The sequence below is a fragment of the Panthera pardus genome, unplaced genomic scaffold (genome assembly GCF_024362965.1).
Source record: "Panthera pardus isolate Hobbes unplaced genomic scaffold, ASM2436296v1 HiC_scaffold_2, whole genome shotgun sequence".
NCBI lineage: Eukaryota > Metazoa > Chordata > Mammalia > Carnivora > Felidae > Panthera > Panthera pardus.
In genome coordinates this window covers 80,474,467-80,491,753 of record NW_026526765.1, presented here as the reverse complement: position 1 = coordinate 80,491,753, position 17,287 = coordinate 80,474,467, and the positions used below count along the sequence as shown (strand labels likewise).

The 17,287-nt window shown below is 37.1% G+C and overlaps 1 protein-coding gene across 18 annotated transcripts in view; it reads left to right on the top strand.

Annotated features, from left to right (window-relative positions):
- CAST (calpastatin) overlaps nt 1-17,287 on the top strand; it is a 108,231-nt gene that overhangs the window by 89,342 nt on the left and 1,602 nt on the right. For 14 of the 18 annotated variants that reach the window (XM_019428861.2, XM_019428862.2, XM_019428850.2 and 11 more), the window contains 8 exons: nt 625-675; nt 849-920; nt 6,644-6,739; nt 8,428-8,535; nt 9,835-9,927; nt 11,412-11,456; nt 11,895-11,990; nt 13,186-13,257. In XM_019428861.2, coding sequence (XP_019284406.2) covers nt 625-675; nt 849-920; nt 6,644-6,739; nt 8,428-8,535; nt 9,835-9,927; nt 11,412-11,456; nt 11,895-11,990; nt 13,186-13,257 — 633 coding nt within the window. The remainder of the gene's footprint in view (nt 1-624; nt 676-848; nt 921-6,643; nt 6,740-8,427; nt 8,536-9,834; nt 9,928-11,411; nt 11,457-11,894; nt 11,991-13,185; nt 13,258-17,287) is intronic. The other 4 variants (XM_019428860.2, XM_019428855.2, XM_019428849.2 and 1 more) reach the window with 1 other exon arrangement.

Sequence of the window (17,287 nt, the reverse complement as noted above, 5' to 3'; positions counted from 1 at the left end):
CTGGTCTTCTGTTAAGTTTCTCAGGATCCACATATGAGTGAAAATATATGGTATCTGTCCTTCTCTGCCTGACTTATTTCACTTAGCATAACACTCTCCAGATCCATCCACGTTGCTACAGATGGCCAGATTTCATTCTTTCTCATTGCCAAGTAGTATTCCTCAATGGATAATGTTGAATATATTGGCTGTAAAGTTTAGCCAGCTTTTTTCAGGCAACATTTGCAAAGCCCATCCCCCACACAGGTGAGGGGTGCATCCCTTTGCTCCCTTCGTGTCCTGTAAGTGCCCTGTCACAGAACCTTGTGCCACACTACTTCAACTATTTGCATGTTTCTCTGCTACACTAGTTCATAGGCTTCTGAGGTCACAAGTCTTGCCTAGTTCATTTTTTAGCTCCCACGCCTAGGGAATGCCTGAGCTGTTGGTTGGAATGAACTAATTAGAACATATTCTCTGATGAGAGAATGTTTTTCCTGAAACGATGAATCTAACTTATAATGCACAATGTCAGGTATGACCTGTAGACCCCTTACAGTGTTTAAAAGCATTCATACTTGTGATAAATCCCACAGGATAAATCACGGGAAATGATTTAATGCCATGGTTTTCTCTTCCGAATAGGATAAAGATGGAAAACCCCTCCTGCCAAAAGAGCCCAAGAAATCACTTCCAGTAAGCAAGCTACTTTTCTCTGAGTAGATCTTTCTCATCTGGCCTTGATTGTTAATTCTGGAATGGGATAGCTTTCTTTTTAATAAGTCGATTGGCAGTAAATAGTGACATCATCTGAATAATGAGGAAACAGTTGAGGTGGTGTTTGTTGATATATTTTTTGGTTCTTGCAGCCCATGACTGACGACTTCCTTCTTGATGCTTTGTCTAAGGACTTTGCTGGTTCCCCAAACTCTTCATCTCTTGTAAGTCTGAAACTCCTGATTTTATTTCCTTGCTTTTAGGGTGGCAGAAAGAAATGGAAACTAGTGACTTAGAATCTGACTTTGGAGGTGAGGAAATAATCATAAAATTAAAGGCTTTCAACCCATGGTAGCCATTAGAAATGTGTTGTGTCCTGAAAGTGTACCAGCACAGTGGACATTTGCAACAATGTAACTAATTGAACCAATGAGCACATACTCTATCAAGTATACCTATGAAAAGAGAATTTAAAATTTGAGTTTATCCAAAGGTATGTCTCAAATAACTTTACTTGTTAATATTTTTACAATTTATCATTTTCCATATTTACCTCATAGGAAACCTTAGCTCTGGGTAGAATAGATAATTCCTCAAAGAGAATTCTATTACTAGAAATTTTAGGAAATGTTGGGTAATGGTAAGCAGGTTTCTCTACTACAGGATTTTTATGGCTTATTTATATGCAAATATAAGTCTGTTGGAGTGCCCACACTTAAATAACTCCAGACGTTTTTTGTGTGTGTGGGATTGGGGTGATCTGTTTACAAGGTTCTTATGTGGACAATGTCATGGAACATACATTAGTTGAGAAGCAGAATGAGTAGCAACTAGAAGAAATAATGATTCGTTGGAGTTGCTCAAAGTTTTTGGACTCTGTGAAGCAATAAGCCCGTCAAAGAAGGTATTACTAACCAGTTAGTAATAGAGTCCTCATAATACCCCTATGAAAACACCATGCCCACACAGTTGAGTCACCCCATTCCATGACCTTCCACTCTTCCTCCTCCATACAAACAGCTTATATTACAGAGAGGCTCTTGAGTCCTAATTTAGGGAAGAATATAAAGTGAGCAGTATCCTCGGAATATGGCATCTTATCATTACAATGATGCAGAACATAAGAACAAATTAGAGGGATCCAATGCCTTAATTCCCTTCCTTATACCATCTGTATTATTATTATTATTATTATTATTATTATTATAGGGTTTTTTTCTTTTAGAAATTCAAAGAAAATGTAACAGTGACTTTATATCCCCACCCAAGAAGATGCATAGCAGTGACATGACTAGAGATAAACATTTTTTATGTTTATTTTTTTTTGAGAGAGAGAGAGAATGAGCCAGAGAGAGGGAGACACAGAATCTAAAGCAGGCTCCAGGCTCTAAGCTTTTAGCACCGAGCCTGACTTGGGGCTCGAACCCACAAACTGCAAGATCATTACCAGAGCCAAAGTCAGATGCTTAGCCGACTGAGCCATCAGGTGCCCCAAAACAACCATTTTTAAAAAAAAATTCTAGCTTAGAAAATTAATCTCACAAAGAGAAAAATTGTTAGTGTCTGTAGTTAATAAAGTAGAAATAACCAATTACAGTAAGTCAAATGGCCAAAGTAGAAAATTATTTGGGGGAAAGTCCCAAGAACTTTGGAGGAAAAGTCATCATATTCTGACTGATAATTAATCTTCAAATATAAAGGTGTGCCTGCTGTACATACCATGTTCTTTGATCACAATAAAGTAGAAATTCTACTTAAAAAGAGAATTTTAAAAACATTCCACTACTATCAGTGAGATCAAGGAGTAAATTCAGAATAGACTATTTGAAAAATCAAGGATAAGACATTTGCAAATCAAAATCTTTGGTAAGCAGGGCACCTGGATAGCTCAATTTTTAGGCATCCGACTCTTGATTTTGTGCTCACGTCATGATCTCATGATTCGTGAGATAGAGTCCACCCACCCCCCATCAGGCTCTGTGCTGACAACAAGGAGCCTGCTTAAAATTCTCTCTCTCCCTCTCTCTGCCTTTCTCCAACTCTCATACACATAAGAGAATACAACATTTAAAATAAATATATTTAAAAAAATTTGATAAGCAACCAAAGCAGTATTCATGAGATACATTTATTATCATAAATGTCTTAATAACAGAGGAAGAGAAATCTGACTAACCAAATGTTTATTGGATTTTAAATTTCAAATTTAAGCTATTTTAAAACTATTATTATAAATAAGCTATTATTTTACATTTAAATAAGATATTATAAACTAACCACCCAAAAGAAAGTAGCAAGCAGGTTAAGTAGGAGATGAAAATAGCAGCCTGATTACAAAGCTGTAATCATCAAGACACTATGGGACTAGCACAAAAACAGACACATACATCAATGGAACAGAATAGAGAACCCAGAAATGGACCCACACGGGTATAGCCAACTAGTCTTTGACAAAGCAGGAAAGAGTATCCAATGGAAAAATGTCTCTTCAGCAAATGGTGCTGGGAAAACTGGACAGTGACATGCAGAAGAATGAAACTGGACCACTTTCTTACACTACTCACAAAAATAAATTCCAAATGGATAAAAGACCTAAATGTGAGACAGGAAACCACCAAAATTCTACAGGAGAAAACAGACAGCAACCACTTTGACCTCAGCTGCAGCAGCTTCTTACTAGACATGTCTACAGAGGCAAGGAAAACAAAAGCAAAAATGAACTATTGGGATCTCATCAAGATAAAAAGCTTCTGCACAGCGAAGGAAACAATCAGCAAAACTAAAAGGCAACTGATGGAATGGGAGAAGATATTTGCAAATGACATATCAGATAAGGGTTAGTATTGAAAGTCTATAAAGAACTTATCAAACTTATCACCCCCAAAACAATCCAGTAAAGAAATGGGCAGAAGACATGAATAGACACTTTTCCAAAGAAAACATCCAGATGGCTAACAGATACATGAAAAGATACCCAACATCACTCATCAACAGAGAAATACAGATCAAAACCACAGTGAGATACCATTTCACACCTGTCAGAATGGCTAAAATTAACTCCAGAAACAACAGATGTTGGCAAGGATGTGGAGAAAGGGGAACCCTCTTGCACTGTTGGTGGGAATGCAAACTGGTGCAGCCGCTCTGGAAGACAGCATAGAGGTTCCTCAAAAAATTAAAAATAGAATTACCCTACAATCCAGGAGTTCCACTAGTAGGTATTTATTTAAAGGATACAAAAATGATGATTTGGAGGGGCACATGCACCCCAGTGTTTATGGCAAGACAATCAACAATAGCCAAATTATGGAATGAGCACAAATGTCCACTGACTAATGAATGGATAAAGAAGAGGTAGTATATGTATTCAATGGAATATAACTCAGTCATCAGAAAGAATGAAATCTTGCTGTTTGCAACAACATGGATGGAACTAGAGTGTATTATGCTAAGCAAAATTAGAGAAAGACAAATCATATGATTTCACTCATACGTGGAATTTAAGAAACAAAACAGATGAACATTGGGGAAGGGAAGGAAAAGTAAAATAAGATAAAAACAAAGAGGTAGGCAAACTATATGTGATTCTTAAACACAGAGAACAAACTGAGGGTTGCTGGAGGGGAGGTTGTTGGGGGGATGGGCTAAATGGGTGACAGGCATTAAGGAGGGCCATTGTTGGGATGAGCACATACGTAACTGATGAGTCACTGGGTTGTAGTCCTGAAACCAGTTAAGTGTATGTTAACTAACTTGAATTTAAATAAATAAATTTAAAATTAAATAAAAGAAAAAAGAAAAAAAGAAAATAGCAGCCTGAGACTAAAATGGCTCATAGTTGCTTGATTTGAAATAACTAAAATTTTTTAAGATACCAACAAATGTAAAAGAGAAAAAAAAATCTTATTAAAATAGCATAAATCAATGTAAGAATCAAATTAATCATTTATAGCCAACAGTTGGTTTTTATGAATGACTAACATTTTATAAAACATTGGCAGAAATAAGAGAAAAGTTACCAGTAAAATTAAAATTTTAAATTTAAATGATCAAAAACCAATATGTACAATAGTTTTTTAAAACAAAATGTAAAACACAATTCATAGAATCTGAGCAAAAGAAATACTGAAGACAATAGAACTGTTTTCAAACTTTGCTTCCAGGAGAAGTTTAAAATTGACTCTTAAGTGTTTAACAGCAGTTGGTCTCATGTGACATAACTATATCTTCAAAAATACGGCTTACATAGTTGCTTCTACAAATAATGATGGTCCTAATCTTAAAACTTGATCAATATAGTATTTTTAACTAAAGTCACTTAAATCTGTAGATGTATAATGTTTAACAAAGATAATATACAATTATTAAAGTAATAAGTATCAGTCAGAAATTAAATATTTATTTAATATTAGAATTTATATAGCATAGTAGTGTATCAAATAAGAATAATTATATCCATACAGAAGATGTATTTCAAATGTCACCTTTAAAAAGTAGACAATCCCTTAATGTATTAAAGAGTATCTATTTAATTTCAAGAATCAAATATTTGGAGTTAAGCTAGAAGCATTTCCTTTAAAAACACAGTATAAAAAATTCTATTATCTTTTCTGCTTAATGTTGTATGAACAATCATTAACAACACATGAAAAAGAAATGACAAGTATTAAAAAGGAACATTTGTGTATTTGCAGATATTCCTAGTTGTAGAGAGCACATATGTAATTAACATTGTGTATGCTGTGTACATCAGTAACAGATTAGAAAATACAATTAAAATGAGATGTCAGACATGTAAAGAGCAATACAAGAAATGAACAGAAAAGTTAGAATATGAAAAAATTAAAATATCTAAGACAGTCTGACTCAGTGTCTGAAAAGTCATGACAGTTCTTTCTAGTCATCTTATAAGTTATTTTTTAAATTAAAATAGCAATAAGGTACTTTGTATAGCCCAGTAAAATTATTCTAAAATATGTTTGAAAAGCAAAGACATAAAAACATGAAAAAATACTGAAAACCATTTTTCAATATTTCTAGGAAAGATTAACCCAACTAAATGCAGGGATTGATTTATATGATAATTATCAATTCAATTCTGAATCAGAAAACAAAACTGTAGATCAATGGGAAAAATCAAGAAATGAACATAAAAGATTTAGTATATTTTTAAAAGGAGAATGAATCATAATCTCACAAAGATTCTGGAATAATATGCTATTTAACATTAAGAAAAAATAATAAAACCTCACACTATATAACAAGTATAAAGCAACACTTGTACATCATTATCCATCTCATATCAAAATTAAAAATATGTAACAAATATCTAATTGAGGCAAGGAAGGCCATGGAAAACAAGCATGCTTAATTCATTGCTTTTAGCTTTATGACTTTCTAGCAACTGTGGAGGGGGCAGTCTGGTGGAATGTAGGCAGCACCAGAAAAAGAAGCACTGGTAGAACTCCTACAGAGTAATTAACAAAGAAGAAAGCTGAGAAATTGCAAACAACCTAAATGTACACCAAGGAACATGTAAATAAACCATGAAACTCTTAAGTCGTTATGAGATTTTTGAACATTTGGAATAATAAATAGGAATAGAAATCAGGAGATTGTGTAAACTGCAACTATGGAGGAGGAAATAAAATACAAATTAAGATGACTTGTTACTTTGAGGAGCACCTGGGTGGCTCAGTGAGTTAAGCTTCCAACTCTTGATTTCTGGCTTAGGTCATGATCTCATCCTGGGCTCTGTGCTGGATGTGGAGCCTGCTTGAGATTCTGTCTCTTTCCCCCAAAAGATTATGTGTTACTTTGCATCCATTTGGATGAAGAGAATAAACAGTAATAAAGTATTAAAAACTGTATTTAAGCGATGGCATTGCGGGCATAGTTTTGTGTAATATACTGTATGTAATAATTTTTTTTCTTTTTCTTTTTAAAGAAATTTGAAGAAGCTAACCTTTCTGCTGCCATCTCTGAAGTGGTTTCCCAAACCCCAGCTCCAACCACATACTCTGCTGGCCCGCCCCCTCATGTGGTAAGCAACATAGAAATACATTTTTGCAGCAGCAACAACAAAATAAGGAAGAAAATAGGACCCTTGCCTTAGAGTAAATGAAAATAAACAAAACTGTTGAGAAGATAAAGCACTTTCTGTTTTAGAAGAGGTGTAAGACTGGCCATTTGGAGAGATGACAGTATAATCTGAAATAATTAAATTAAAGACTGTTTATGAAATATTTCACACACTCTCCTGGAACTTAATATTATTGCTACTTTATTAGAATTGAAAGAGCAGTAGTGTGCATTGCACATTTATTTGAATTATTAGATTTAAAAAAATCCTTTAGCTTTCCTGATTATTTTCTCCTCCCTTTAGATTTTTCCTGACACATGCTATAAATACTACCTATTATTTAACCTCAAGTTTATTCTATGGAATTGCTCAGTGTTCGAGCCGCTTCTCCCCAAAATTCAAGCATGTCATGGAAGAGCAGTTTTCCTCCCATTCATTCACACCAGTAAAACATTGTCGTTTTCATGTTAGCAGTACAAAAACCTCAGCATCAATATTGTTTTAATTATTTACATGTCCTGAGGCGAGGCTGTGGGACCAAAGCTTTCCCAGACTTCCTTGATTAATTTTCTGTGCAGTACGAAATTATACACTATCGAGGCGAGGAGACCGCAACACATCAAAGAGATCGCCCTAAACCAGATCCCCATCTCCTTTGGTTGAGAACAAGTGCCTCATTTGCTAGATGGAGAGGAAGTAGCTTTAGTGAAGTCAGCTATGCTTACTTTCCTTTTGATGTAGCATCAAAGCTTACTTAGTGCTGTAGTCTTAGATTCTGAATGAATTTTCATCCCGTTGGGTCAGTCTCAGGATCATCTGAAAATATCCAGAGGCCCAAATGACAAAGCCCAGACTCAGCTGTGGGTAGCTCCTCCATTAAGAGCTATAATCCTGAGCTCCAACGAAACACTTAAAACCAGTAAAATGCTGTGTGTGTGTGTGTGTGTGTGTGTGTGTGTGTGTATGTGTGTTCACAATGATGAATGTGCCTGTGCACAGAAAGGAAGAATCATTATTAATTCAGGCTGCCAGTTACGCTTCAGCTCCTAATTGTGAGGTGAGGGGTTCTGCCTTGGGTGAGGCGATTGGTCAACATCTGCAATCCAAAACCTGTATGCCTTTCACAAGTATGTTTTAGAACACCTTTCCCATCACTTTTCCCATTGGAAAGTCTAATTTCAGTTCATGTTTTACCTAAAGATATCACTCAAACTAGGTGTACATCTTTATCTTTACTTAAATGAATACAGGTGAATAATGAAAAAAAGCTACCATAATTCATGTATTTTTTTTTCCCCTAGGGACATTAGACTGTCACCAGTTGTGTTGCATACACTGAACACATCATAAGGCACATTTTCCAACAAATCAGACCAGGAACCCCCTATTTTTTGGAGGAGCCTATTTTTTTTTTTTTTTTTTTTTTTAGAAAAGAAAGTCATCTGGGATGACTGGAAGTCATCTGGAAGTGTGGAGAAGGAGAGATTAGGGAGAAGGAGCTCTACCCAAGGGCCACCTTCCACGACTCTACCCATCTCCTTGGTTAAGGTCTCATGAGTTGATGGAGGTCTTATTGGCCGTGGCAGGCCCACATTCCAGTAGGTGACCTGATTTTGCTAGCCAGCGACTAATTCAGATTGACTTTTTAGCAGGGCGACAACAAGGAACTGGACGATGCCTTGGATCAACTTTCTGACAGTCTAGGACAAAGGCAGCCTGATCCAGATGAGAACAAACCAATAGAGGATAAGGTCAAGGTAAAAAAAATATGTATATACTAATAAGTGAAATTTAAAGTTTAAAGCATAGAATATCCTACACTGCATATAAAAGGAAAAACAAACCAAAAAAAAAACATCTGGCATTTCAGTGAACAGTTGAATGACTTAAGTCTCATTTTTTCCTTCTCTATAGTCTGTTGTATTTATTTCCTCAGTGAGGACTATGCGAGTGCACAGGTTCAGGCACATGTCCTATTAGCGAGACCACACTTAGTTATGATGGAGAAGTGCCGCTCTACTTTAATTTCATTCTCTTCCCACATTAACTTTTCTTAGTTTTATCTGGTAATAAGCATATATCAGGTGTATGGCATTTTTAGGATGACCTATTTGGTCCATATAAGGGCAGAGGTCCCCTAATTGCCAGAGTTTTCCCTATCAGCCTCCTGAGCCACCATTAACACTGCATGCAAACCCCCAAATGAAGCACTAAGCCAGGAGTAAGCACTGTGGAGAGGCATGTCAGCAAGGCACACACTGTTAGCCCCACCCACCTTCTAGAACAAGAGTAAATGCTTATTCCTGCCTAACAATATATGGTACTAAATGACCCCTTCACCTTGAAACCTGGAAGTAACTAGCCACCCAAATCCATGTTCCAGAATGTCCCAGGGCATTTCAAAGGATCCTGAAGTCTTAATTCCACCAGTGTTACAGGAATATTGATGTGAACTTCACCTGTATTTGAAAAATGAAATGATAATGATGGCAGAAAAATAAAGCCTGTTCTCTCCTACTGGTGGCTGGGGGGTGGTGGGGGTGGGGAGTGAATGTCACTGAACCAGTTCCAGACATGCCCCAGTCAGGTGAGGATGCGGGGAGGGTTAAAGGTACTCCCTGCTATGCCATTTGCTGCTTGTGCTGGCCCCTCAAGGTTTGCTCATGCACGTCCAAGTTGTAAGTATTTTACCTCTAAATATCAAGATCCGAAGACTTGATCTTTTTATTTAAAAAGTGAAATTCACATAAAGACAAAAGATAGTTTATACCATTGGGCTTTATCTCTTTTCATCGTTTCTAAGGATAAATATTTCATCATTTATTTTAAAATACAAGGTAGAAACTCACACAATCTAGGTGTGGATTGACCTAGAGAAGCACCTGAGTTTACTTTGTTTTCCATCAACTATTGTTGAAGTCTGTTGAAGTCATCCGTTTTGTTGTTACTTGGAAAATAAAAATTCTGTTTTGCCTCAGTAAAGTACAATAAACACTGAGTGCTACAAGTGTTGTGTAATTGAAGGAGAAAATATTGTATCTATTCCATGTTTGCAGGAAAAAGCCAAAGCTGAACATAGAGACAAGCTGGGAGAAAGAGATGACACCATCCCCCCTGAATATAGACACCTCCTGGATAATGATGATGAGGTAAATGAAGGCAAATGTCTAGGTTGGATATATATCACAAAGCTTCTTAAATTCAGATATCAGTTGAAATGAATAGGAGGTGCACTTTAACAATAGCATAAAATTATAACATGACTGAGTGCTTTTAATGTGTTTCTGATGAACAGGTTGTCTAGAATTCTGTTGAATATTCATCTGAACCAATACCATATGATGTTCACTGTGCTGGGTGCTGTGGCGTAGAGATGAATAATGTTCAGTCACTCACCAGTGCTGAACAGTGATTCCAGGGCAGTACACAGATGAATTCTCTTTGCAAGAAAAGGCTATAAAAATGATAGTTGTGGGGTGCCTGGGTGGCTCAGTCGGTTGAGCGTCTGACTTCAGCTGGTACTGAACTGATTTAATAGGGCAGATAAATAAGGCCCTTCCATGACTTGGGGTCTTCCTCTACACTTCCACCAGCACTATTCAGAGTAAGGACAGGCAACACTATATTCCTCACCACAAGTCCTATTTCTATATCTAGATATGCTCTATCAAGTTTTAGGGGTGCCTGGGTGGCTCAGGTCATGATCTCTTGGTCCATGGGTTCCAGCCCCGTATCGGGCTCTGTGCTGACAGCTCAGAGCCTGGAGCCTGCTTCGGATTCTGTGTCTCCCTCTCTCTCTGCCCCTCCCCTGCTTACACTCAGTCTCTCTCTCAAAATAATAAATAGATATTTAAAAAAAAAAAAAAAATCAAAAAAAAAAAAAAAAAAGCCGTTGGCCTTCTGTTTCTAACATAAAGCCAGATTTTCTTAGGTCAGCTGGGCCTGTATCCTTCCCTTTTGGCTCCTCATTGCAAGTCAGTTATATGACGAAGAACCTTTCCAGGCCTGTTCAAAGAGAAACAAGGAAGCCCAGGTTACATCCTTCTCTTTCTATACTGATTCATTTGGTGGGTTTGAGGATGCCCTGGTTTGAAGAGTGTTACCTTCAGTGTCTCTTATTACAGAAATCCATTCTCCTTGCTTGCATTCAGTATTCCCAAAGATAGCAATTCTGCATCGTGCTAGAAGCCTCCCTGCCTTGCTAATACTGCCTTACCCTGCTTGTATTCTGTGGGAAAGGTATTGTTTAAAACCCTTGCCTTTGTAGATGGGTAAAGTCCCTGCTGAGTTGTACTTGTAATCCTGGAAAAAAAAAAAAAAATCTCTATATGCCATTCCAGCCCCTCAAATCATTCCAAAGTTTAATCTTTTATAAATAAGAAAGAAAAACACAGGTTATTTTTAATAATATTCTAAGTAGCAATTTAACATATGATGGCAGAAAGTTCCTTAATAATTGTTTCCTTCCCTTCTCTTCCACAACTAGACTCTTTCTTGAGGTTTATCAGTTACTGCAAAACAATACTCCATTGTATCTCAGATCGTTAGACAATAGATTTTACAGTTACTGGCTACACCTAAGTAAACTTTTACTAAGATCTATGTTTAACCAATAACCTGCCTTATTTTTAAGGGCAAACCCGTAAAGCCACCTACACAGCAACCCAAGGACTCAAAGGTAAATATCATAGCAGCATATTCCCATAAGGAAAGGTTTTTTTTTCATTCTAGCTGAACTTTAGTTTACATTTTAGAAATCTGAAATTTATTGTATGGCTACCCTGTGTTTGGAATGATGTGAAGACATACATGTATGAACGGGTGTGTGTGATTTCTCTTGGTTAGCCCTTACAAGAGCGTATTCAGACAGTTCCATGTTTCAGATAGAAAAATTGAGGCTCAGAATACTAAGCAAACATGTATAAAAGAGGAGAAAGTAAATCTGTAAGGATTTTCATGTTTTAATATCTCCTTTATTGTACATTAGTTTCTTAGGAAAAGAATGCCAGCAAGGTTTCCTTTTTCTTGTAATATTTTTAGTGATGTGGAAAAATGTTCCTTATGGTATTTTTGCCTTGTGCTCCTTCACTGATGGTTATTTCTGTTAATATCTCAGAAATCTGCAGCTGACAAAGACCCCATCGATGCCCTCTCAGGTGATTTTGACAGCTGTCCTACACCCCCAGAAACCTCAGAGAAGACAGCAGAGAAGGTACTATGCTACTTTAATATGGCCTTTCTTTGTGTGAATACATAGAGTTGTAGGCTACATAATGAATTCAATGATGCCATAGCATCAATGGCAATGATGCCATCTTTTTCCATATGTATCGGTTTAATACAGTAGTAATTCAAGTGCATATGTAAAACATTCTCAATATTATTTCGTAAATGTTTTCTATGTTGCTCTATAATCTCCATAGCCACCATGTTTGATTTCCACACTAATGAGTTCGACACTAATGCTTTGTCTGTGTTCGTTTATTTATTTATTTTTGTTTGTCTATGTTCATTTAAAATGAGAGCAGTCCCTCCCTGCACTGTACCTTCTCATGGCTGTTGCCCTCTGGGATTCCCTCTCCTTTCTACCCTGCCCAGCTGGCTGATTCCCTCCCTCTGGGCCCAGTTCAAGCATCAGCTCTTACTGCTTCTCCCTTCCCAGGCCAAGGTCAGGGGCCTCTCCTCCATGCTCTCCTGCACCTGGGGGAGAAGGTCTTTGCCTGTGTATTTGTACCAGTGAGCTGTGCACTTTACAAAGCAGCTGTGGTCAGCATTAGCAAAATTCCTGGGATACAGCAGGTACTCAAAACATGTGATTAAAGATGAATGAAAAAAATATGTAGTACAACATGTGTGTGGCATATATAAGTCAAATAGAAGGAAAAGTGAATTAATGCCCTTCCTTGTTATTTTCAGAAGAATTGATAACTGCAGATCTGTTTGCTGTTGTTTTGCTCTTATTAAACACCTCTCCCAATCACTGAATTGTCAGTCCTCCCCATATTGGGTGATTTAATTTCTAGACCACCTCAGCATCCTATTTCTCATTCCTGGATAAATAATGCCTTTTGGTGAATGGGACTTTCTCTGATGATTTCATTGTTAAAGTTGTTTTCCATAACACTGAAAACAGTATCTCATTCTTGCTCTATTGGCACATAAAACCCAGTCCTGATAGAAGCAAGCTCTGTTTTGATGACCAAAATTCCTCATGGAAATTGGCAGAACATCACTGTGACCCACATTTTCCACTGTATTTTTAAGCGTTTTTACTTCCCAACTTAAACACTTCTATGTATATTCAAAGTTTTCCATTTTTTAATTACACTTGATTTGATTGCAGCCCAGAGTTAACTGTTAGAGGGACTGATGATAACAATAACCTTATGGTGTTTCCTTTGCTTTAGGACAAAGTCAAGACAACTGCTCCCAGCTCCAAAGCACCCAAGAATGGGGGTAAAGCAAAGGATTCTGCAAAGGTAAAAAGCACTAAATATACTACATATTAGCTTAGAAATTACATGGAGTGGCATTTATCCTTTTAGTCAATTTAGTTTCTAACTGGAATCTATTTAGAATAAAATAATAGTTTAAGCACTATCGATCCTGTAGCATATCTTGGTGAAGAAGTTGATATTAAAATAGGAACTTACTTTATAAAAGTATGTGGGACTTTAGAAATCTAAATGATCATTCTTAACACAATTCAAGTTTCTTGCATTTCCCCCCTTTATCACACAAAGTATGGAAGACCCCACCATAATTGTACAGTTTGTGATACCAGCCATCTGTGCTAGCCGATAATCAGTGTAGGATCCCTCCCCTCCCAAAACCCTCTTTCAGCCACTTCCCACCACTGTCTGCAGATAGCCTTGCCTTCAACTTTAGAGAGGAAAATGAGGCCACCTTGCACAAAATCCCTAAGGTCCCTTCCCACCTACCCAAAGACAAATCCTCTCCCCCGCTTGCCCTGATTTGGCCCTTCTTTCTGAGGGGTCAATAATCACCTCTCTCTAGTATCTTCAACCTTTTAATCTACTTTTCCTTTGTATTGTAAACACATTCCAGTTCTTTTGCCATTTTAAAAGCAATTCTCAAACTTAGAAGCCCTTCTGCCTATAGTCCCACTCCTTCCATCCCTTCACCAACCTTCAAACATCTATAGCAAATATTGGGAAGGGTGAATTTTTTTTACACCTTCTCCTCTCCAAAGACTCATACCACTACTTGAAATTGCCTACTGCACATTTTCTACTTGTGGATAACACATTGGCAAGACAGATTCATATACTGTATTTCACCAAATCTAAACGGCCAGTTATAAACTAAACAATTACTTTATATACCATGAAGAAAAAAAGTCAACAACTTATTATGATATATGATTCACTATAAAAGTCATAGCAAATTCATGGTGGGGGAGGGGAGGGTAACACCAGGGAATGTGGTTTGTATAAATTTTAGAACACAGAAGCAGTATACAAAATTGGAGAAGACCTTAGGGTTTTTATATCCAGAATTTTCATTAGATGCCAGCTGGAGGGAGAACTGTTAGTTCTGCTTTCTAGAGCAACTTGAAAAATTATGTAGTAAGACTAATGAAGAGAAGTTACAGTGTCCAGAGGTACCTGGCTGCCTCAGTCAGTGAAGCATGTGACTCTTGATCTTGGGTTTGTGAGTTTGAGCTCCACCTTGGATGTAATGATTACTTAAAAATAAAATCTTAAAAAAGTTACAGGGTCCCACTTCTTAGAGCTGGGCATTAATGGAGACAAAATGATTGAGATCTTATTATCAAAATTATTCATATTGTGCTCAGAAGGAATGCAAGTTGGATTAGACAATTTCTAGAACTTTTCCCATTCCAAGAACATATGATTTAAAGATTATTACTGTGATCCCCAGACTGTAATGAGAAACTGAAGATACGGCTTTAAAAATAATACTCTAGGCATAGCAAAACTCAAAGAATCAAGATGGTGACCTTGGAAGATCCTGAGCTCACCTTCTTCCACAGACACACCAAATCTATAGCTGCATATGGAACAATGCCCTGTGGAGAGAAAAAAACAAAACAAAAACCCAAAACTAGCTGGGTGACTCTTACTTACCTAGCAGATGAGAGCAGCCCAAATGGAAGCAATGAGGGGACAGGAACACAATCTCACTGTAAACCCAACTGTAGGCACCATGACCCATAATCAAAAGGGAACTCAAAACCCACAGCTTCTTCCTGAGGAGCAAAGAGTTTAAACCCCATATTTGGCATCCTACCTTTTAAGACCTGCATCAGAGAGAATCCCACAAATATCTGGCTTTGAAAACCAATAGGGCTTGTGTCCACAAAACCCACAAGGCTTTAGTGATCTGAGAACTATTCTTAAAGGGCTTGAGACCACAGACACACCTGCTCCAGAGTCCAACCAATTGAAAAGCACCCAGAATTTCTGTGAAAGGTGTAATGGCTTATGTTATGCATTGGCCTCTGAGGATCAGGCATCTTATTTAACACTCACCTAGGGGCCTGCTTAAATACTTTCTAGGACAGAGGCTGGTGGACACCATCTTTCCCGTCTCCCTCTTCCTCACTTCAGGTCATCAGCATCTCCTGGAAAGCAGTTTAATACACTCATCTGAAAACCCGGTTTTTGTGACTGTCACCCAAGGGACCCCTCTAGATGACTGGGCTCTGGCAGTCAGCAGGACTTAGTTTGTGGTTTCACCAGCCTGTATATGTGTGCATTGTTTAAAGAGTTCTATGTAAGGAATTGGCTTCTAATCAGCTTCATTCTAGGTGCTGACAGAGATACTCCCTTTTGTGACCTTGACAGATCTTGGCACACCCTCAAATACTAGGAGCCACTAAAAATAAAATTGTCCAAGCAGCCTATCACAGAGGTTTGAGAGACAGCCAAGAGCTACAGCAGGGTTGAACAAAAGGGTTTATCTCCTACATGGGGACATTCGTGCAAGACTAGGAGAGGTGTCTATTTAAGGCATAGAAACCAATACAGAGGTAAGGAAAACGAAGCATAGATGAATAGGTTCCAAATAAAAGATCAAACCTCAGGAAAAACAAAAAAACACCCTTAACAGAATGGAGCTAAATGATTTACCTGATGAAGCAGTCAACATAATAGTTATTACAAAGATGGTCACAAAATTTGGGAGAGGAGTGGATGAACACAGTGAAAACTTAAAGATGAGAGTAATGACAAAGTACCAAAGAGAAGTCACAGAGCCAAAGAATACAATATGTGAACTGAAAAATTGAACAGTCGGTGAAGCATAAGAAAGGATTAGTGAACATAAAGACATAGCAGTGGAACTCATCCAATCATAACAGTAAAAAGAAAAAAGAATGGAAAAAAAAGTGAAGATAGGTTGAAGGACTTATAGGACAACATCATATGGGCAAACATTAACAGTATAGGGTCCCAGGTGAAGAAAAAGTAAAGAAAGGGGCAGCAGACTTACTTGAAATGATGGCTGAAACCTTCCCTAACCTGGGAAAGGAAACAGAAATTCAGATCCAGGAAGCCCATAAGATCCCCCAAAAAGATGAATCTAAAGACACCTACACCAAGTAACATTGTAATTTAAAAATCCCAAGTTAAAGACAAGGAGAGAATCTTCAACACAGCAAAAGAAAACCAGTGGTCTCTATCAGCAGATTTTCAGCAGAAACTTTGCAGGCCTGAGGGAGTAGCAGGACCTGTTCAAAGTGCTGAAATAAAAAAACTTCAATGAAGAATGCTCTACCTAACAAAGCTGTCATTCAGAATAAAAGGAGAGCAAGTTTTCCAGATGAGGAAAAGCTAAAGGAGTTCATCAGCACTAAACCAGCCTTACAAGAAATGTGAAAGCAACTTCTTCAAGCTGAAAATAAAGGTTGCTAATTAGTAACAGGAAAACTTATGAAAGTACAAATCTCACTGGAAAGGCAAATATATAGTAAAATTTAGAATAATGTTAAAGTGTAAATTCAGCTTATATGTCAATTTATAACCTCAAAAAAAAGTGAAATCCATAAAAGATATAGGAAACCAGATTGATGATTAACTGCTCATGAACTTACATCTCAAATAGGTTAAATAAGCAAACACATATTTAATTTCAGTTATACAAAGTACATGGTCAAAACGAAGTTTTTAATAACTCCATATTTAGTAGTGCCCCCAATTAAGAGAGAATCAATCACTGTAAAATGAATGAATACCATCCAATAATACCTGTGTTCTTCTTCAATTAACCCTAGCCTTCAAAAAAAAAAAAAAAAAAAAAAAAAAGAGTAAAAAATTTAAAATCACCTAAGGTTATTTTTAGTTTACAAACTTGAAGGTCAACAGTTCATAGTTTGGGCTAAATGAAAAATCCTTAGAAAGGCCCATTTAATTTTCCTCCACTTTGTCATCTTTTGACCCTTTAATTTTGAAAAGCCCATCTACTCATAAGAATCTTATGATTGATCTGCTTTTTGATACTTAATCCAGGAAAGGAGGGGTTCAG